Source organism: Acyrthosiphon pisum, chromosome A1 (genome assembly GCF_005508785.2).
Source record: "Acyrthosiphon pisum isolate AL4f chromosome A1, pea_aphid_22Mar2018_4r6ur, whole genome shotgun sequence".
NCBI lineage: Eukaryota > Metazoa > Arthropoda > Insecta > Hemiptera > Aphididae > Acyrthosiphon > Acyrthosiphon pisum.
Window position 1 is genome coordinate 4,613,181 of NC_042494.1, and position 23,266 is coordinate 4,636,446.

At 28.1% G+C, this 23,266-nt stretch overlaps 1 protein-coding gene across 1 annotated transcript; it reads right to left on the reverse strand.

Annotated features, from left to right (window-relative positions):
- Positions 1-9,135: 9,135 nt before the first annotated feature.
- LOC100165064 (Bloom syndrome protein homolog) lies at positions 9,136-23,266 on the reverse strand. The gene is made up of 20 exons (XM_001952350.5): positions 23,013-23,266; positions 22,002-22,087; positions 20,532-20,647; positions 19,766-19,952; positions 19,619-19,695; positions 17,086-17,725; positions 16,877-17,016; positions 16,596-16,817; positions 16,461-16,542; positions 16,245-16,392; positions 16,057-16,188; positions 15,680-15,944; positions 15,369-15,564; positions 12,083-12,267; positions 11,819-11,981; positions 11,537-11,724; positions 11,281-11,463; positions 10,863-11,001; positions 10,251-10,434; positions 9,136-9,964 (listed from the first exon to the last, which is right to left on the reverse strand). The coding sequence occupies exons 1-20, from the start codon at positions 23,096-23,098 to the stop codon at positions 9,826-9,828; spliced, it is 3,558 nt and encodes a 1,185-aa protein (XP_001952385.2). The 5' UTR covers positions 23,099-23,266; the 3' UTR covers positions 9,136-9,825.

Genomic DNA, 23,266 nt, shown 5'->3' on the forward strand with positions numbered 1-23,266 from the left:
TTTGTATAGGTATATAGTAGTTACTAATTAGGTCATTAGAAGTAGAGCAACATGTATTCACATTTATATTTATATTTCTGGACTTTTTTTCCGCGATTCTGTTAAGGTAAATTATTTTTTCCTTTGATATCATGGAGTACTTACTTACCTTCTTATTTATTTTATGTTTTGATATAGTAAATACTCAAATACCTTTTTTTTTCAACTATTTAAAATACTGCTTAAATACCTTTACTGTAAAGTATTTGGAATACTTATCAAATACTTTTGGTTTTATTTTATAGGTTTGTAATTAACATTATATAGTATCCCTATAATAGTTGTATTTAGTAGCTTATTTTTTTTAAAAAAATGGCTCCTTGTACTTTAGAAACATGATCTATTCAAGGTTCTTATTTGTCATCTTAGTTTTAGTTTTTATTCATATTCGCTCTACTCACACTAAATACTCACTTAATAATATTCGAATAAAAATAAAATATTTGAAATAAACCCAAAAGTGTTTTCAATACAAAAATAAAATATTTAAAATCGCATAGTAAATACTTTGGAACTTTTCTACATCTTTTGTGGTAGGTACGCCAGTGATGCCCGCGTCGTGCTGCGCTCAGACAAAAAAATAGAAAATATCCCTCAACTTGCTATGCAATAAGTTGGTCACAGGGTAACCGCCGTATATCCACTATATTAATTTTTCCTACTCTTAATATACTAACTTTGAAGTGTCGTAACTTCGAAACTATGCCCAAGCGCCAATTTCTGACTTCATCATCGTCATCAGTGTTCGTAACCACGTAAGTTTCAAAAATAAAATTGAAAAAAATAACATATCCCGTAAAGTAGAAATTTACTACCTAATACTACTTCATACTTATTGAAAATATTTAAAAATTATTGAACACATGAAAAAGTATTTTTCAAATTCTTCACAAAACCGATTACTTATTATAGATATTCTTCAAGAAACAAGAATAAAACAATAGAGAAAGCAAGCTGTATATGTTCAACTGGCCAAACTAAATGCCATCATATGGTTTCTTTGCTACTACATGGCCATATAAATATATCTGTCACAGTTATATCATGCAGCTGGTCAAAAAAGTCTGTTCAAGCCAATGAAGAAGTTTGTACTATCGATGACTTGAATACCAATAATTTTAAAGCAGTCACGGATACACAAAATGTAGATTTCAAAACCTTATGCTTAAGTGAACTTTTAGCTGTACAGAAAACTGTAGGATTTACATGGTTACTAAGTCCAGAACCTCCTGTTGAAAATTATAGTGATATTTTGATTTTAGAACATGCTATTCATTCTGAAGAGTTCAGTACTCAAAATCGCAGACTTATATGTTGTCAGAGCTATGCAAATTATCTGCTGAAAATATTAAAGATATATCATCAAAAACTATTAGACAAGCTGAAAATATTAAGTGGTGTCTATATCGTAACTTTAGGTTAACTTCTAGTAACTTCCATAAAATAATTCACGCATCAAAAATAAATCGTTATCCTAACTCATTATTTAAAACGTTGTTAGGGAAGTATGTGGTAAGAGGAGTTAAAAGTGATGAATGGGTGAAAACACATGATATTATTGCAATACAGGAATTTGAAAAGGTATACAAATGTAATAAAATAAAAACAGGGATTTACACGGATCTGGATTTTTAGGTGCAAGTCCAGATGGATTGTTACTTAAGAATGATATTATGTTTTGTATTGAAGTTAAGTGTCCCTACAAATTTAGAAATGAAAATTTAAACACTGCTCTTTCTAACACTAAAGATTATATAGTTACATTTGATAAAACTAAAAATGATTTTGTTCTGAATTCTGATCATCAGTATTATCATCAAATACAAAGTCAAATGTATATGACAAAAGTATCATCTGTAATGCTTATTATATGGACTTTAAAATCACTAGTGATTTTTAAAATTGATAGAGATCCTAATTAGTTTATAAATATAGAAATACTTTTAAATTTTTATTATGATAAATTTATTCCTTATAAATTGACAAACAATTAGTTTTTAATTTCAATTTTGTTTAATTGTACAAGATATAATAATATAAAAAAAAAAAAGCAGGTAAGTGGATGTCGCTCTGCTGTACAGTAGATTACAAGTTGGTCATTGTATAATGGTTGTATTAGACTTGAATTCATTGATATAAAATCATTGTACATAGGAAAAATGAATCTAAGCGGAGACGGTTTGTCAGTCTGGATATTTTATAATGTTATTATTTATTTTATCATGTAAGTTGAATTAATATTATAATATTAAAATTTTTTATTCGTTTCTATGGTGATAAACAAAGCGTTAGAAACTAAAAGCCCATTTTTAGCGTTTTTTCGTAATTTTTCGGTGGTTTTTCCAGGGGCATTTAATAACTATTGAGAAAATCGAAAAATGACCTCTTTAAAGTACCATCTTGATCCAATTTGCTAAAATATAAGGTAGTATATGTTGAAACCTAAGCACTTCTTCTGGTAGAAATTTTGTATACAGGATATAAAAAAAAAAAATAAACACCATTGTAAAACCAATAACTTCCTCGCTCCACTCAGAATCTAAAATAAAAGCTTATGTTTATTTATATTGTACCTACTACCTACTAATTATATATGTATTAAAACTAGGTTTCTAATTGATATTCATTTGGGTATAAATGCTGTACTTCTTTTATGACTGGATTCTGAAAATTTACCAATGTAGCGCATAGTTGAAATACTATAGTGATGATTTTGTGTATAGTGCCTTTGGAATATGTGATAAAATTTTAAACTTCTTAAGTCTAACTATAACTCTTTCTACTTGAATCCTGGCTCTAGCTATACTTTTAGTTTTTATATAATAAATTTCACTTGGAGTGAATTGCGGTGTCATTAAAAAAGGAGGAATATTTAAAGAAGTTCCTGGTGGCAATAAGTCCGCTATTAAAAAACCTTTATCTGCTAAAATAAGGTCTCCTACTTGCAATTTTTTAACACATCACAATGATCAACAATTTTTTTGTCTGATATAGACCCAGGATATAATTTACTTGCATATGTTATACAACCATGTAGAGACCATGTGGAGCCACCCCAATTAATCCTTTTAAAGTATTTTTCTGTTAATAGGAACTATATGTTAATTTTATAACCAAAAGTGATTTAGGAATATCAGATAAAATTTTAGTGCAATATAAATTATAATGTAATTCTGCAGTTTTGAAAATTATTTAAACAAACAGGCAAGCAATTTCGATTTTTATTTTGTGAAGGCACTGATTTCATTAAATTGACATATAATATTTCATAAAGAACACTGACAAGTGTTAAAATAACATTTCCAGCTGTCGACTCACTGGTATTAAATCTAAAAGCCAAATCTGGATAAGCTAAATTTATGAAAACACAATCATGGGGCTCTTAATTATATTTTAACCTGTATGTTAGATAATAGATCAAATTACTCAAGTATTAAATTAATACAGTAAAATCACCGGTGTATATGTAATGGATCATTTTAATTGTACAATTTTGCTATGCTATTTATATTACACTTGCAATACTATGTTATTTAATAATTAAATTACATAATAATAATACAAAACAAATAATACAATTAAACTTCAAAAAGATAATTAGATTCGTCTGAAGAAGTTCATAAAACATTTTTAAAAAAAGTCTATAAATATTAAACAATATAAAGATATAATAAATAAAGTACCTACAGATAATTACCACAATTAATTTGGAGTAAACACAATGTGAACACACAAATATATTAAGACATACAGTGCCCATGGAACAGTTTTTTAAGGGGTCCCATAAATCATAATCAAATACAAAGGCCCCAAAAAACTTTATTTAACATTTTCACTACCATTGTATCTCGGAATTCGTATCAACGAGTCTTTGTACCGCAAGTATGATAATTCACCCGCTTTGGCGCCCGTTCCTGAGGCAGAAGCTGATGCGTCTGGCGAACCTATGATCGAACCCATTTCCGTAAACCCGACGCACGTAAGCACGTTAACGATCTCTTACTTCGTCTCCTCGTATCTAATACCAAATTGACATCGACATTCTTATGTCAACTATATTCAGTAGAAACAAGACATATACATGTACCGATGTATCTGCATGTAGTGTAGATACCTACTGGCTACTCTTACTCGAATTTTTAATATAAATATTGTATTTTTAAATATATGCATTTAAAATGTGAGATAACGATAATTATAGTTTTTATATGTATTTTTCAATAAACATTACATAATTAGTCTTTTTGATTATTGAAACTATCAAAACTCTGCTGAACCTGCTGAAATTTAATGGAATTATATGATTCATATATTTTGTATGTAATAATATACTTCAAAAGTTTCAACTTTCAAGTACCCATGAATAATATTTTTAAATCACAATTCAAAACTATAACTGTCTATCTTCATTGAAATATCTAATTTCATCCAAATTTTAACTTAAAATAACTATAAAAAAACCTGTTTATATATTTTTTTTCGATTTTCGTTACTTTTGGAAATACTGTTGATGACAATAGACTTATCTGAAATTATACTTTTCTTACCATTAATTATATCAGTTCCTTCGGAACATGACAGTGCACTATTAGAACAACCATATTGTTTCATAAAAGTACAGATCAAAACATCAATACAATGACCACTAAGCCAATTATTATCAAAGAGAGTATCATAATTAGTAACATCTATTTTTTTTTCCTGTGAATGGTAATGTGTAAGTCAAAACAACGAAAACTTTTCAAAATTTAATATTTTTTACATTTTCCTGATACGATTTCATAATCGAAAGTAAAATATGACCAGGAGGTTAAAGTACCCCAGGAGGTTAAATAGTAATTTTCAAGCCTTAGATATAAAAGTTGAACATTTTTTAAATTATTAACTAAAAAATAATTATTCAATTTTAAATTTCATAAATTTTGTCAAAATTTGATCTTTAAATGCTTATAAAAAAAATTGTGACTCACAGCATATCCAAACATTCTATCTGAAATCATCTGAAACATGTTGATATTAGGTTATTTAATGACTGTCACAAGATAATATAATAAATGCACCTATATACCTAAGTACAATAAAAAGTGCAGTGATTTTAATTCACTAAAAACTGTTACAAATCCAATAGACATGCAATTGTGCATTGAAAATTAGAAAAATAAACTAAATCAAAAAATATTAAAAATATTTTAAATACATAGGTATTTTGACACTAATAAATCGTTATAATATTTTGTCGTTATTACATATTATTGTTTTTTTACCTTTAGTTCTATGTCGATTTAAGATAAAAATTGTTTTCTCATTACTGTATATTTTTTCACATTTTATTCCGTCCATGACAGGACGTAACAACGGTAAAAAAATCGACAGTAAGCCAAATTGTTGTTAGAATGAACTACGTATACATTAAAATCGATCCTAACACTACGATCGGCAAATTAACCATCTTCGGTACCTACTATATAAATTGTTCATAATAATAAAAATATGTTTTAATCCTTAAATATACAAAAGAAAGTAGGTAGTAATTTAAAGTTTTCGCACACAGATTACCAATACACGACAATCTATTACATAACCCATGTGAAGTTAGCATTACAATGTTGGCAGAACTTTTCAAAAACCTTCCAACAATGTTCAAATGGACTTGTTGGACCCCCACTTTTTAACTATCCCACCATGTATTTTGTACTGCCAACTTCACGCCTGACATTACATTTTTATTGGAACCGTTCAAAAACCTTCCAAAGATGTTCAAATGGACTTGATGGACATTATTATTATTGAGTACTTTAAAAAACTTAGAACTGTTGCAGGTAAAAGATGATTTCTATCATGATATCATATCATCTATCTTGATCAGAATTTCAAAAATGGCCCATATAACTCAGTGTCAGCATTTAATGATATTTATGAAGATGCTTTTTCATTTGTAACTTCTGTTAATAAAAGTTTGTCTGTTATTGAAAATGTTCAGTTTGAAGTAGAGCGAACTCTTCCACAGAAACGCAAACGAACCGTTGGGAAAAAACATGATGAAAATGCTGTTGATGAATCAAATACCTACTGTGTTTCTATCTGAAAAACATAAGTTTAAAGTAAATGTTTACCAGGTGGTTTTTGATATAGTATCCATTCAACTATAAATAGATTTCATGATACTAGTGATTGAATGTAAGACGCATATTTGGATCCAAGAAGATTCAATATATTCAAGGATAATAACAATTTACCAGAAAACGCTTTAAAATCACCATCAAAAAAGTGGAATAAAATAAATAAAGATTGTTTATTTAATCAATTTAAGTCTTTTGCAACTACATATTTTAGTCAACTAAATAGCAGCCCATCATATAACTTAAATAAACTTAATAAATCAACTCCGAATGAATCAAATTCTGATTCTGATGAAATATCAGATACCCAATAATCAAGAAAATCCGGTAGACGTAGACGTAACCAGTAAGCCATTAACCGAAGAACTTTGGGAAGGTCGGACGACGCATAAAGAAGTGCACACGGTTCCTCTAGTTGTGTCGGTGTAACCGTTGCTATTAAGGTAGTTCCTTTTCTTCTGCTTGGTTTTCAACAAGATCACTCTCCGACATATTGACTTGCTGTGGCCCAGTCCACCACAACGGATGATCAACAATCTCACTGGGTGTCAGACCGCGTGAAGCGCATTCTACGGGGTTCTGTGTTGATGGAACATAACTCCATATCTTTTGTGAAGTAAGTTCTTGGATCTTGGCCACCAGATTCCCAACAAAAGTTTTGAGGTTGGCTGGCGGCGTATTGATCCAGGCGAGAGCCACGATAGAGTCGGTCCAAGCATAGAACCTGCCAATCTGTAATAACTTAAGATTATAACGGAGATACTCAATCGTACGTGCTAACAATGGTTCACCACAAAGCTCCAGCCGAGGAATCAACGTTTTCTTCTACGGAGACACTTTTGATTTTCCCATTAACAAATGAACTAAGGTCTGGCCGTTTGTAGTAAGTGCTAGAAGGTAAACCGCGGTGGCGTAGGCACTGTCCGAACTATCACAAAATCCGTGGAGTTCGTATTTAGCATCCTCAACGGTAATCTGCCGAGCCACACATACTGACGCACTTACAGACACAATGGTATCGTGTCCAAGTCTCCGTGGCAGTAAGCGGCAAAGCATCATCCCAACCAACTTTGATCGTCCATAAATACTTCATTAACCGTTTTAGGTTGGTTAGTACGGGCATTCATTTTACCTATTATAGGGTCGTAGATTCGAACAATTTCCAAAAAAATCACTCGTTTACTGTACTTTATCGGGTTAGGATGATACTGGTAGGCGATCGTGTCATTCTTGGGCTCCCACTTTAACCCCAGCTCCTTTGTATAATCTTAGATTGGCTCCTCAAAGTTCACGGCCTCGGTTTGTCGGTGTTCAGGTGGTACCGCTTCTAGCAGTACAACGGAATTGCTAGTCCACTTTCGTAGATAAAAGCCTCCACGCTTGAACACATTGATCAACTCCTGCTGTGCCGATTCTACACATTTTATTCTAGTTGCTACGTCGTCTACGTAAATATCCGTCTCAACCACCTTTTGGACGTCTGGATGCGTTTCCGCTTCATCCACCGCCAACCGTTGTGGGGTTCTAATGGCCAAGAACAGCGAAGAACGTTTACCAAACGTCACGGTTGTAATATATATATCACATTATCAACTATTGTTGAATTTGAATTTTAAATTGAAATTATTTTTTTTTTTAATTTTAACTCTATTTGCAGGGGCATAAATAATGGGGGGTTTGAGGGGTTCGACCCCCCCACCATAAAAAAATCCCAATCGGTTAATATATAATAATAATGATCAGGAAAAAATTGCATGTGGATACTACAAACAACAACAATTACTTTTAAGTTAAACATAAGAAAACAATTAATATATTGCTAAATTATAATCATGAGCGAAGATCAAATAGATCAATTATATTTTTGTAATACAGTTTTACAAGTAGGCGTTTGTTACGAAAAATAATGATTATCTAAATAGATATCTAATGTCATATTAAATATTGTTATAGCTATATATATAAAATATTCATTGTTTGATCTATCCATGTTTACGTATTCATTGTATTATTTTGGTTTTTTTATATTCCTATGAATATTGATTATTGATATAAAATCATTTCTTATTATCTGTAGTACTAATAATTTAAGTCGACCCCCCCCCCCCCCATTAATAATCTATAACTACGCCCTGCCAATTTGTATACATATTATAAAAAATATAAAACGATTAATATTTTGGTATAAATAATAGATTTAATTTATTTTCAATTCCAATATCAATTTTGAATATCATTAAAACAATATTTGATATCACTTTTGGTTTCTTGATAATTTTTGATTTGAAATTAATGAAAATATATCAACAAAAAAAGGAAATAATTATAAATTATAATATTATAATAATATAGTAAATAGTACACAAATAACAATATTGTTTAAGACATTTAATAAGATGTAATAATTACATAAAAAGTTACAAAAATAAAAAAATAAAAATGTTTAATAGGTACATCTAAAGAATATAATACTTAAAAATGATTTAGGTACAGTAGAACTTCGATTAACCGTCACTCGATTGACCGTCACTCTCTGTTATCCGTCATCGGTCACCGCCGAAAAAAAAAATAATTATCTTCAAAATAAACAAAAAAACAAACTAAAATGACAGATTTTTTTTTATAATATGTGTGGTATGTATGTTTATAATTTGTTACAATGTAAGTATTTTTTTTTTTTTAAGTACACACGTAAAATATGATAAATATATAATATAAATATAAAATACAATAAATGTGTGTATGTATATGTATTTACACGTTTTTTTGCAAAATTTCCGTTAACCGTCTATTCGATTAACCGTCAAAGCCCCGGTCCCGACAGTGATGGTTAATCGAAGTTCTACTGTGTATACAAAATATACAATATAATTCACTTTGTGAAATTGAACTATTATCATTTAAAATTGTAACGCCATATTATTCTGCAACTTTTGCCTATGTAAAATACAAAATCATAATTATAATGAAAAGAACGTGGTTTTAGTTAAAGGAGATTTTTTGAGGGACACACAGCTTACGCCACAGAGGCCAACAGTGTTATGAAACACAGGAGAAACATAATACATTACAAAACGACTACAAATGTCTTGAGATGGTGACTGATCGGGTGAGTATAGACTTCGCTCGTCCCTCCACCCATTATGGCGAGAGTATACACGGTCGTGGAATAAAGATGTCGGAAATGTATGTTGTGACGTTAACACGCGGTTGTGTTAGTGACAAAAGTAGCGGTGTCCGGGGGACATGACAACACAGAAGTTAGTTGTAGTCATAGGTCAGATAAATAAATCATGACAGAAAAACTTTTTTTTATTATGGGAGGTATTATAATAATAAGATTTTAATAAAATATGCTCAAAATTCTGTGACGTTAATAATTGTTCAATATTAAAATTCACATTTGCATTGAATATATTGGGAAACTATTTGAGATAATTAAACAATTATTTCTCATCATTAAATTCATTATAACTATTGTTTGTAACATTTATTGCTTACAAATAATAAATTATAATGCAACAAAAATATCCTCCATCAACTCTTATACTGTACATTTATTACATAAGTACTAAAAAAAATATTCAAATTATAATTATTTACTAAAACTTCTTTATTTTCTATGAAGGTGTCATGCCAGGTGTAAATAAAAATAAAAATAATAATATTAAAAATAAGATACTTTAGGGGCGGATAGGAATCCTGGCCGATTTGATGGTGGCATTTTTACAGTTGATTTTAGTGTAGACGTTTGAGCTTTAGATTGTTTTGAAGCCATGAAGGATGTTGCAGCTTTTTTCTTTGGGCTAAATTATTTAATAAAAAGTAATCATAATTAATGATTTATATACATTTATATGTTATATTTGTTTTAATTCAACACGTCCATTAGTTAAATATTATCGGCTATAGGCCATAAACGCAATTATGTACATGCATTTTAGTGATCAATAAAATCTGTAGCATTGAAGCATCAATGAGCGATCAACAATTTATAAAAACTTATTTATTATAACATAATATATTTTGTAATAAAATATGATTAAAATATTATAATAAATGCATTTTTTCGTATGTAACATGTATACATACATTTTACTCTTTCCTCTTTTAAACCTTTTATTTCCTCCTTTATTTGAATGATATGTTTTTCTTTTGTTCTTATTGTTTACTACACCAGTGGCCATATCATCAAAGTATGGACAATCTGTACTAGTTTTAAGCCAATCTCCTTCCTCTTCAAAATTATTTAGTTCATTTTCATCACATTCGGCAACTATAAGTAAATAATTGTTCTTATTTATAAACATTTTATATTTAAATATTTAAAAGTATTTCATTTTGTACAGTATTAAAATAAAATGATAAATTTAATCTTTTTTTTTCTAGCAGTGTTTTATAAAGATAAAAGTAAAAGACAAACAGGTAATATGGTACCTAAGTTAAAAAAAAAATAATATTTATAGCTTACCATTAAAGGTAAAAAAAGTAGCATATAAAAATTATAAATTTGTTTTTAAGTTCTTTAAGTCTTGAGAAAGTATTTAAAATATTTTGTTCAATTACTTTTTTCAGAATTATTTAAAATATGTATTTGAGTACTTATAAAGTATTTGAATTTTTTTACTCAAGTATTTTATAAGACTGGACTGAGTGAGCACATGGTACCTACTCCTCAACTAGCGATAACAATTTTTTTTTTACCGAATTTATTAGCAGCTGCTTCCTGTGTAATTTCTAACAATTGCCTGCCATATTTTTCAAAATTGGCTTTAGTCACTCCAACAATTTTTAACATTTCTTCTTCAGTTTCTGGCAAAGAGTGAGACATCTCTTGAATGGCCTGTAAATGTTATAATATATTTAAACCTAATTCGTAAAAATGTTAGTAATATATTATTTTAATATTAATATTTTGGCCACCAAAACCATTGTTAAATATAGTACACAAACATTTTCAAGCCCCCCCCCCCCTTAAATATATTATAGAAACATTTACAAGTTTTTATATAGTGAAAAACCTGGGGACTAAACAAAACTGGTTGATCCATTGTTTAAATACCAAAATAATTAGTATTATTTTTGTATATACTAGAGGATACATGAATTCATAATTACTAACTTGAATTGTCATAACAGCATTAGTGTTCACATTTAATGAAGCAGCCAATCCGCGACAAACGTCCATGAGATTTTCATAACACTTCTCCTGGATTTCTTTTAGAACAGTATTAACTGGTGTGTTTGAATTTTTACTTGTTGTTTCGATATTTAGTTTATTCTTTGAAGCCGATGCTAATTTTAACTAATAACATATTTAATATGTATAGAATTAAGTCATCAATAAATAAGTTTTGTTAGTTAAATTTGTAAATTACTTTTATTGAACCTCGAATGAGTTTGTCTGCTTCTGGACCAACTCTGACAAAGGCGTTAATAATATCTACTTTAGAAGCAACCATTTCTTCTCGCAAGTAACCTTCTAGGACTAATTTATGCATCAACCGTTCTGCGTCAAATCTATCCCATTGTTTTCCACGTCCGTGTAAACTCAATTTATCATGATCTAAATTACAAATTACAAACACATGCATATTATATAATTTTAAATACAATTAAATAAAATATTAATAAAACGGATAATATAGAATAAAACTTACTGTGTGTTTTGATTTTTTGATTCGAACTGCCTTTAAATATGTCAATAATATGTATCAAAGTAAAATTATTGTTCCAACTACCACCTCCTGAACCACATATTTCTTTAATTGTTTTTACTATTTCAATACTATCTTCTGTTACATCAATATATTTAAATGCCGACTAATTATATTTATAAAAATATATATATATATTGTAATTGTTAAATATAATAATTCATTAAAACGTATAGGTAATGTATTTTAGGTATAATCAATATTTACCTTATTTTGACAATTATCACATGCTGTTTCTTTGTTTGAAATACATTTATTATCATCAAATGTTTCACCAAAATAGTTAAGTTGTAAAGTTCGCCTGCAATCTGCTTTATTTTCACAGTATGACACTATTCTGAATAGATTTTGCATATGTACTTTTTTCGATTCGTGATTTCCACTGTCATCCACTAAAAAAACAAAATAAATCAGAAATATTTATTTATTTATAATATACTCAGTATAAGTTTTGATACAGTAAAATGGTTTAATATTACTTATTAGTATTAAACAAATGCAAAAAAATTAAAAAAAAACTTTTGAACTCACAATCACTTTTAATGATTCAATTTAATATTACATACTTACAACATACACAGCACTAACCACTCAAAACATAGACATCTACTTTAATACAAAAAATAAATTATAAGCGTTTATTATGCATTGATATTGCATACAGGACAATTCACCAAACAGTCACTCCCAGTTTTAGATTCTAAGTGGTGTGATAAATTTATTGATTTTACAATTTTTTTTTTTTTTTGTCAATCATTACCTTTTGGCAAGGCTGGGCATTAACAAGTTTATAAGTTAAAAGTTAAGTTATTTTTTACTTATTAACTTAACTTACTAGTTCCCTGTTTTAATTAACTTAACTCATCTGTATCTGAGTTAACTATCTGTTAACTTATAATCAACTTATATTATTTACAGTTAATTTTGAATTTTCATATCATCCAGAAAAATTATTTATACAAGTTATAAGTAAATAATATTATATAAATAAATAAATAACACAAATATTTAAAAATTATTTTATGAATTATAAATCTTAAACAACTCAAATTTAAATTTAAATGAACCCATTGTGAAATATGAATAGAGTTCTAAAATGCCTTAAAGAGTAAAAGCCTTACAGATTTTAGATTGTTGACAATGGTTTGACAAAAACATAAAATATATATAATATTAGAACTAGTATTTATTATACTTGTACCATTTTTATAAGTTATAAAAATTGATAGATTACTGATTAATATAAACTACTAAATAATTTTAACTCCCATATCAGTTAGAATCTCTACAATATCCTTAAGTCAGCATTTCCCAACCTGTGTGCCGTGAGGCCTCCATAGGTATACTGGGAAATGTCATGATTATTAATAAACACTGATGTAAAATTTCTATAATAAGTAAGAATATAATGAAGGGAAACCAGACCCAAATTTTCCACTAGGACTAGATTTGTGTGATGTAATCGTAATATAATCGTAATGTAATGTCTCTGTTTTTCCATTACAATAAATCAAATATTTGTAATAAATTAAAATATAATTTTAGGTAACTACATGAGTTTTCCTAACACAAATAATCCCATCATTTTAAATTAATTGCTAGTAATTTACTGATATACAACTATTTTGGTATTAATATGATAAAAGCCTAATGTTCCAATATTAAAATAAAAAATATAAACAGGGTTATAACTCCTGGGAAATAAATATATCATAAATCTGTTTTTTTTTTTATTAGACTCGCCGAGACAAGGACTACACATATTTAATTTTTTTAATTTAATTACATTTTTTGGTAAAAAAGTTTAAAAGTTATTTTTTTATAATTTTATTTTTGTGGACATTTTGACTTTTCAACAATTTATTTTTATTAATCTCATACTTTTTAATAATTTTAGATTCTGAGCGGAGCGAGAAGCTATTGGTTTTACAATGGTCTCTCTTTTTTTTTTTTTTATAACCTGTATACAAAATTTATACCAGAAGGAGTGCTTCGATTTCAACATATAGTACATTATCTTTTAGCAAATTGGTTTAAGATGGTACTTTAAAGAGGTCATTTTCTCGATTTTGTCAAATGTTATTAAATGCTACGGGAAAAACCACTGAAAATTACGAAAAAACTCTAAAAATGGGATTTTATTTTTAACACTTTGTTTATCACCATAGAAACAAATAAAAAATTGTAATATTATAATATTAATTCAACTTACATGATAAAATAAACAATAACAATATAAAATATCCCGACTGACAAACCGTCTCCGCTCAGAATCGTTTTTCTTATACAATGATATTATATCATTGAATTCAAGTCTAATACAATCGATTATACAATGACTCACTCGTAATCTACTGTACAGCAGAGCAATATCCACTTACCTGCTTTTTTTAGTTTATAGGTAAAACGACAAAAAAAAAAAAAAGAAAAACGGTTTTTGTCTGGGCGGCAGGTCCCTCTCACCATTGGGTATATCCTCGCGGGACACCTTATATATCGTCCCCGTTCATGCAAAACACACCAAGTCCAAAAACATGAATCAGCTTTTGCAATTTTTTCAAACTCTAAATGTATACCATATGTAACCAAATTTTTTTCTTTCTTTTTTTAATTGAGTTTCCCTTAAGGGAAGTAGCTGTTTATGAGTAGTAGTAAATAATATGACACTGTAAAATTTATAGTTCTTATTATTGTTAAAATACAAATTTCTAAGTCGATTTTTGGACTTAGTGTACTTTGCATGAACGGGGACGATATATCTGTATATATATAAAAATTAATGTATGTCTGTGTGTGTGTCCATATTACCATGGCAACCAACCCCAGGAGGGGATATAGAATGTTTGTCTGGCTGTGTGAGTGTCCTTTGGTTGCCATAGTTACCATGGGTTTTGAAACTATTATTCTAATAATAACTATTGGTTGCCGGGCATTGAAGTACATGGGGGGATCAATTAGTACAAAGATAGGTTAGACATCTGGGCAGTGGATAAACTAATTTAAAAAGGAAGAGGTGTTTAAACAGGGATTTTGAGATTTCCAATGGAAATTTTTGTTTATAAATAGTTGCCATTGGTTTAAAATTGCTGTTATGGTAACCGTCATATTATAAAATAAAACATATTATTCATATAACGTTGGCATTTTTAATGGGCAACAAAGTGCACAGGATCAGCTAGTATATATATATCAAACATATTTAAGTTAGTGTAAAGTGTATCACAGCTAAATATAATTAGGACTAGTGTGCCGCGAGGGAAAAAGGTTGGGATATGTTGCCTTAAGTAGTACACAAAAATCTCAAGAATTTAAAAATAGGTTAGGAATTTAAAAATTCTAAAAATAAAATTTTGAATAGCACATACATTTTGAATAAAAATGGGGAGGCATGATTGGTGACTTATTATGAATCACTTGGTCAAAGCAGGTTACCGAGTAAAAACCTAGTAAGTAATGAAAAGATTAAAATGAAAAAGGATTATTAAATACTTGCATTCAATAAGTTTCCGAATGCGATGCATATCTTGATAACTATAGTAAAGAAAACAATGAGATGTCTTTCCATCACGTCCAGCTCTCCCAGATTCTTGATAATAACCTTCAATAGACTTAGGTAGAGAATAATGAAAAACATACCGGACATCTGGTTTATCAATTCCCATACCAAACGCAATTGTAGCACAAACCAACTAAAAAAATAATTGGAAAACGATTACATATTTCTAACTTTTTAGTAAATATGAAAATTATGAAATTAGTTTTGATGGTTTTGATAACACATGAATAATATTAAGTAATAAGTACATTGACTTTGTTTGTGATCCATTTCATTTGAACATCATTACGTTTAGGATCGGATAGACCAGCATGATAGCTAATTGCTTTGATTCCTTCATTACACATATAAGTTGCCGTATTATCACATTCTTTTCTTGACAAACAATAAACTATACCAGACTGATTTTTATATTTTTCTTTGATGAGATTAGCTATTTCTGCCATAGCAGATTTTCCTTTCTTAGGAACAACTTTATAAAGCAAATTGGGCCTATTAAAACTGGATAAAAATCTAAAAACAACAATTCAAAATACATAGTACATGGAAAGAAAAAAAAATTCCTCAAAAAAGTATCTTGTAGATTCTTTTCAAAACATGGTTATTTAAAACTACTTTATATTACAATTTTGTTCCACTGATCTGTAACTGATGTAGCACATCTTCACGGACACGAGTAGTAGCAGTAGCAGTTAGAGCCATAATTGGAACATCTGGATACTTTTTCCTGAATTCTCCCAAACGTTTATAATCTGGTCTAAAAATCAATTGAATTTTTTATTTGCAATTAAGTACAATATATTATACACAAACCGAAAGTCATGACCCCAATGAGAAACACAATGAGCTTCATCAATAACTAGACGAGCTAGTTTTCCACGACAATGCAAATTGTTTAAAATTTGTCCTAGTTTCATACTAGCAGCAATTTTTTCCGGTGTAACATACAACATTTTTAAACCTTTTCAACAATATTTTAAATAAGTAATATACTATCACAAATAATAAAAATAATGCAAATTCAATTACCTGGTTCTGACATACATAACTTTGTGAAAATTATGTTTTCTTCTTCGGGCTTCATATTACCCAACAAATGTGCTGTTGGAATCTAAATACAACATTGTTAATAAAATAACTTAGGATAGTAAAATTAATATTTACATCTAATGATTTCAATTTCTCTGTCTGATCAATGACTAATGATTTCAAAGGTGAAATAACAAGTGTAACTCCTTTGGATATTACTGCAGGTAATTGATAACATAATGACTTCCCTCCACCAGTAGGCATCAATACAAAACAGTCATGGCCAAGTAATGCTGCATTAATAGTTTCCAATTGATTGGGACGAAAATTGTGGAGACCAAAAGTTGATCTAAATACCTGTAAAATACATACAATTATATAAACAGTATAATAAAACTTTAATTGATATACCGTACAGTAAATAATTCTCTTGAATGAGGATAATTTGTTTTGCTGAATTCTCCTTTAGAAACTGACATATTTGAGAAAGACGTTGTTTTATTCAGACTACAGTTGGAGGTTGCTTGAGAAGTATTCCCATAAGAAATATTAATGGCTAATATTAAAGTAAAAAATAAATTAAAATTAGAATTATTTAAAAGTACTATAATTTTTAATTTATTACCTTCTTCAAACTGGGATGACAATTTTTTAGTCTCATAATTGTTATGCGTATTTAGATTGTTGCTGTAAACTGAGCAACTCTGAACATCAGGCACAAAATATGAATCAAAATTATTGTCATTGACTATAGAGTCCAATTCATTCACACTTAGACGTTCTCGGGAATAAATATCAGTATTAGAATTATTTTGAAAATCTGATCGACCGTCGAACCATTTATTAGAATTACTATTATTAGTTACATTAGTGTGATTATATGAGGTATTTAATCTAGAATTATTATAAGTATTAGTTGTTCCATATTTTGGAGAATTTAATGTTTGTTTTTCATTATGAGAATTGGTTGATGTATCAAATCCGTTTGAGAATGATGTTCTGGATTTGTTTTCAGGATTACACAAATTGTTATTACTTGAAGTTGTTGGTTCATTCATTAAACGCGTCTTACCAATTTTTATTTTATTTTTTATTTTTTGTCGCATTCTCTTAAGCTCAACCAAAACTGAAGGGCTTTTGAGACTAGGAATAGAAAATATAACAGTATCTGATAAGTTTAAGATTATATTATACACCTCCTCTAACATATCTAATTCTAAATTTTTCAAGCCCATCAAATGATTTTCTAAATTTGTAATTGGTATCTAAAAAAAAATAAAAAATTTTAGATCAATACACTTTTTCCAATATCACCTAACATAACCATTATTTGACATAGCTTAACAGTTTACAGTATTTTACTACCACCTAGATGCCAAAACATCTAGTACTAAATATAATATATTTTCCATATTTATAATATAACAATACCAGGGTTGGCACGTATAATAGTGTAATTAAACATGTAATATATATACTTATAAGACGTATAAACGTACAGTATAAAACCATTTATATAGTCAGGGGCGGATAGGCCTATCGGGAAATCAGAAATCTTCCAGATGGGCTGGTCCTTGTGTGGGCCGCATTATAGGATAACAATAAAAAAAATATTTTTTATAAAATTCACATAGAAAATATATTATTTTGGTGTTTTGAGATCATAAGTGAATACATTTAAATTAATAAATATTAATGCAATTATAGGCATATTACAAATGCGTAGGTAGAAAAAAAAATCATATTAAAATCATAATACCCACAAAATCATAGCAAATACCCTATATATTATAATTATAGCCATTATACAATAGGTAATTAAGGCCGGTTGAAAGCGAACCTGCATTTAAAGGAGTTGGATTTAGGAAATGTTCTATTTCAATTTATCCATTGTGAGTGATGTGTGACTGTGCGTATATAGTGATTGATCATTAATGTGTGCAAGTTCCCCGAACATTTTATCTTAAGATTCTTGAAAATTCATCACGTACCTACATGCGTGGAGTAACACATCACTATATTTTGAGATCAAAAAAGTTTCAACATGTAAATCCCAAAAAGTGGAAGAAAAATTCCGATTTTAACTATGAAAACATTTTAATTCCTTATTCTCTTTTCTAAGTTATGTAGAAAACGGATTTTTCAATTTTTGAATCGTTTAATTTTAATAAGTATAGTACTAAATTAATTTTTTTTTTATATATAAAAATTTACCTTTACTTTAGTGAAAATAAAAAAAAATAAAAACCATTTACATAACCTAGAAAAGAAAATAAAGAATTCAAATATTTTTTTTCAAAATTGAAATTGGACTTCTAGAAGTTTAATTTATTTTCCGCTTATTGGTTTAAATGCATGAAAAAACTAACAGCTTCCAACAGCCTTAATAATAATTGTGATCTGTGTATCAAATTATGTTATTATATAGTAAAGACAATATAGAATATAGTCATATTAAGACAAGAAATATAATAAAATATATTTCTATAAAAGGTTTAGAAAATGTAATTAACTTTTAACCACTATACAAAATATTTTTATATTTATAGTGATTACAGAATATTTAAGGATATTTTCTGTAAACATTGAAAAATGTATTATATTTTATCTTCAAGTTCGAGTTCGGAACAGCTTATCCTTATCTGACTAACCCAAGACTATTATAATATAATAGTTTTGGATTACTCAGATAACTATATTATAGTTATTAAATTAGCTAATTTAGAGGAGGGACAAAACAAATGATGAAATTGTAAATTAAGGAACACCTTATGTATGTGTTAAAACTTTAAAAGACAAAAAAAATCCGTTTTGGGGTGTAATAATACTATAATAGTTATATTTGGGGTTCAAAGGATATTTATAATATTCAAAGAAAACAATGTATACTTAATATTTCTTATGTTTTAGTCGTTATACATTTTTATAAGTTTTAGTCATTTTTTACACAAATATTACCAACCCTGAACTATACTGCACCCAGCGAGAGAACGTAACTGAGCGGTGATCAAAACTCATAAATTACTGCGCATTTCCGCGTGGTTGGAGAAATTCATCTAGACATGGGCGAACGAGTTGCATTCTCTCGCTGGTCTCAGTATAGTTTAATTGTTTTCTATAAAATGTAGTGTTTATCTCAACACTTTATCAATACTTACGTCAGAAATTGTCTCACATAATAATGAATTATTATTTAGATCATTAAGCCAAATGCCCAATTCTGATGATCGATTTTCTACAACCAAAACATAAATAATATAAAGAAGATAACAAAACACATGTCTAATGAATAAATAAACACAAACCTGTATTAATAATAAATTCTCCACTATTTTTTGGTGTTTCACTAATGACATCTTCAAAATTGAGTGTTGAAACAGTAGAAAGTGACAGGTTTTTTTTTATTTCTTTAGGAGTTGAAAATAGTGTTTTTGTTAATATGGATGGACTTTTGGATACATCAAAATTAATGTCATTACTACCTTTAGAAGTCTAAAAATAAATACACAAATTACAATTTTAAATATTATTCATTATTTTGCTAATGTTTTTAAATGTTAAACAATATGAGATTATTTAAAACAAATTATTAAATAGTGTCTAATTGTACTATGCAGTTAAGTATTCTAAAAAAAAGATTTGCTTCAATATTTCAAATATAGAAGTAAATAATATAGTTTTCGTTTAAATTGTAATCAAATAGTTAGTTAGAATTAGCAGTTAGCACAAAAAACTATATTAGATAGGTTAAAATTAATTTGTTCTTAAATCAGTACAAAATTAAAAGTAGAATTTCCAAAACTTAAACATCTTTCAACCAGTGGCGTAGATATGATTTCTGAAAAGAGAGGGATAAAAAAAAAACAACATGGCTAAATGGAAGGGGAAAATTGGAAAAACCACCACCCTCTCAAAACTTTATACTAAGGTAATAAAAAACCAATGGGGGATCTGACCCTCACGTCCCCCCTCTTTGTATACGCCCCTAATTTCAACATACTTATTGAAATTAAGCCTTTAGCAAAATAATAACTTAATACAAAAAAAAATCTGTATACATTTTTTACTTACATTATTTGAATTTGATGATATTGGTTTTTCTGGACTATAAATAATACTGTCATCATCATCATCATAGTGATAACAGTTGTCATCTATTTTATTCTTTTGGACATCTTTTGGAAGTTCTGACACAAAAAATAACCAATTTTTAATTTTTAATTTTTGCATAATATAGTATTCTTTGCTTTCTTTGTTTTATAAATTAATTATTTTCTAACTATTTTTATTAAAAAAATATAATATATTATTAAATATTTATCTAATCAAGTTGTAGGTACTAGGTATAATATTTTTATACTGTTTTTTAGCAAAGCAATAGGTTTATTAGTAATGGTTATATCTTGGTTATATCTAAGGATATTATACACATTTCAATTTGAATTTTGAATCTCAAAATTCACAAAATAAATATATTACAATAAATATATTTATCTTTTGGGTCCATAAATATAATAATTAATAAGCTAATAACTCATAACATATAATGTAGACAGTGGCACACCCAGGGAGGAGGGGGCTTTGGGGCTGACCCCCACAATAAAAAAAGATTATATTAGATTATTTATTATTATAACATATTATCGAGCATATTATTTTGTCACAAATATATAACAATGATGAACTATGTTTTTTTTTTTAAATTTGTTTATCACGTTAGATACACATTAATAGTTTTTGGACCTAAAAGCAATACTTCTACCAACAATTTTTATTATTAAAAAATTAGGTGTAATTATTTACTTGTGTGTAAAGAATTAAAGAAACTACGTGATTTGTAAGCCCCACTCCCACCCAAACAAAAATCCTGAGTGTGCGACTGTGTACTGAAGTTCAAAGATAATAATATATTATATTCCAATAACTTCCTACACTTATTAAGAGTCCCGGTGCCAGTTTTTAAAAATGTTCCATAATTCTATACAATTTGAAAATTAAATTTTATATTTTAGTTGCCACCTCAATTATAAGACTTTTCCACTAATCTACTACCCGATACCTATTTAGGGGGGGGGGGATTGATAGGGTGTATTATATCGAAAAAAATGATTTTACGGGAATAACTCTCAAGATTTATAGAATTGTTGTATTTCGATGGCTATTTTTTTATCTAAAAGAAGAAGACTTCCTACAGCCCGCATCAATCTCTGATTTTGTATTTTATTTCAAATAATTGTATTAAAAAATTTGTAAAAAAATGCTTTTTATCTTGTATTTTTTTTAGACATATTATAAAGTTTGAGAATAAAATATTGAAAAATAGAGCTCGATGCGGGCTGTAGAATACTTCCCTCTAGCAATTAAAAAAAAAATTATGAAATTTGGTTGATTCTACAAGGCGGTATTGTTATTCCCGCAGAGCGTATTTTTGAGGACAAAGTGGCATCGGCACCGGGTACTTTAAATGCATGTGAAATAATTTTAATGTGGACCTGGGTATAGTATTAATTTAAGACAACAAAATTGTTCAATTTCATTTACCTTTTGTATCACAATATGTAGTTTTTTTCACTTTGCCATTTTCTTCATCACTATCTATCAAACTTACTATAGATGATTTGGGTTTACTGAAACAAATAAAACTATATATGTATTTTTTTTATAATTCATTCATATTAGGCATTAATTTCATTGTCTACAGACATATTATCTTAGCAAATTAATATGTTTAATATAACTTTAATTTACACTATATTGTATCATTAATATTTATGTTATAACGCTTTATAAAACATTTTTAAAGGCTGGAGATAATTTACATAAGTAGTAGGTACAATACTCATATATATTTCCTCATAGAACAATTCTGTTGTGGGACTATTTTATAGTTTTATCTTGTTCTTCTAGTGTTCTTTACCAGTATTGAAAAGATATTTATTATGTGTAACACGTTTACCAGAGTATTTATGTATTTTTACAAATTTCATATATTTTTTAGATAGGTACCTACTGCATAGTTAGGTAGTTTATTCCAGTGATAAATGATAATATAAGACATTGTGAATTTATTATTAGTTTTTTAAAGGATAATATTCATCAATGGCAGTATAAATGTTTATTTATACATACCACTATCAAGTAAGTCTAAAATCAAACAGTCACAATGCACCATATTAAGTTACCTGATAATTTGTATATTGTTATAAACCAAATTTAGAAGGTAGAGCTAAAGTAGAGATAAGATGAAGAGAAGGTTAAAGTAATTAAATATTATTGAGTAGTTTGATTTTTTAACACTGATTTGAACATTGATATTTTAATTAACGACACAAGCAAACTGCATAAATATAAGCCAATTTATGCTGCCACCTATATATCATATAGGCCAGCCGTTATGTATTCATATTATGTTAAATACTAATTTACATTTTCAAAAATAAGTATGAAACAGTTATGGAAATAAAATCTGTCTTTAAGGTTCTCAATATAGTATTTTTAGTATTATATGGATGACTATTTAAATGACACTTAAGAGATAAAAACCACTCTTACCATTGATTTCCTTCCGATTCAAGTTTGACATTTGTAGAGCCAAGACGTTTTAAAACGTTACTTGGTTTTTTTAAAAAAAATTCCATATTTCGAATAAGTATATTGAATTTAACAGTCTCAAACAATATTCACGAAATGATTCATTAGATCAAATTCGAAATAACTGAATACAATACCGTACATTTTATATCTTACAAACTCCAAAATTCTCATTGAAAATCATGACAAATTAAATTTTCATGCTGAAAATTGAA

What these genes read in the sequence shown, in the direction of transcription:
- LOC100165064 (XM_001952350.5), bottom strand. Translation starts at nt 23,098, where the DNA reads ATGGAATTTTTTTTAAAAAAACCAAGTAACGTTTTAAAACGTCTTGGC. An exon ending in CAGATCAGTGGAACAAAATT is followed by an intron (nt 15,945 to 16,056) that starts GTAATATAAAGT and finishes TGTTGTTTTTAG; the next exon opens with ATTTTTATCCAGTTTTAATA. An exon ending in AAAAGAGGAAAGAGTAAAAT is followed by an intron (nt 9,965 to 10,250) that starts GTATGTATACAT and finishes TAAATAATTTAG; the next exon opens with CCCAAAGAAAAAAGCTGCAA.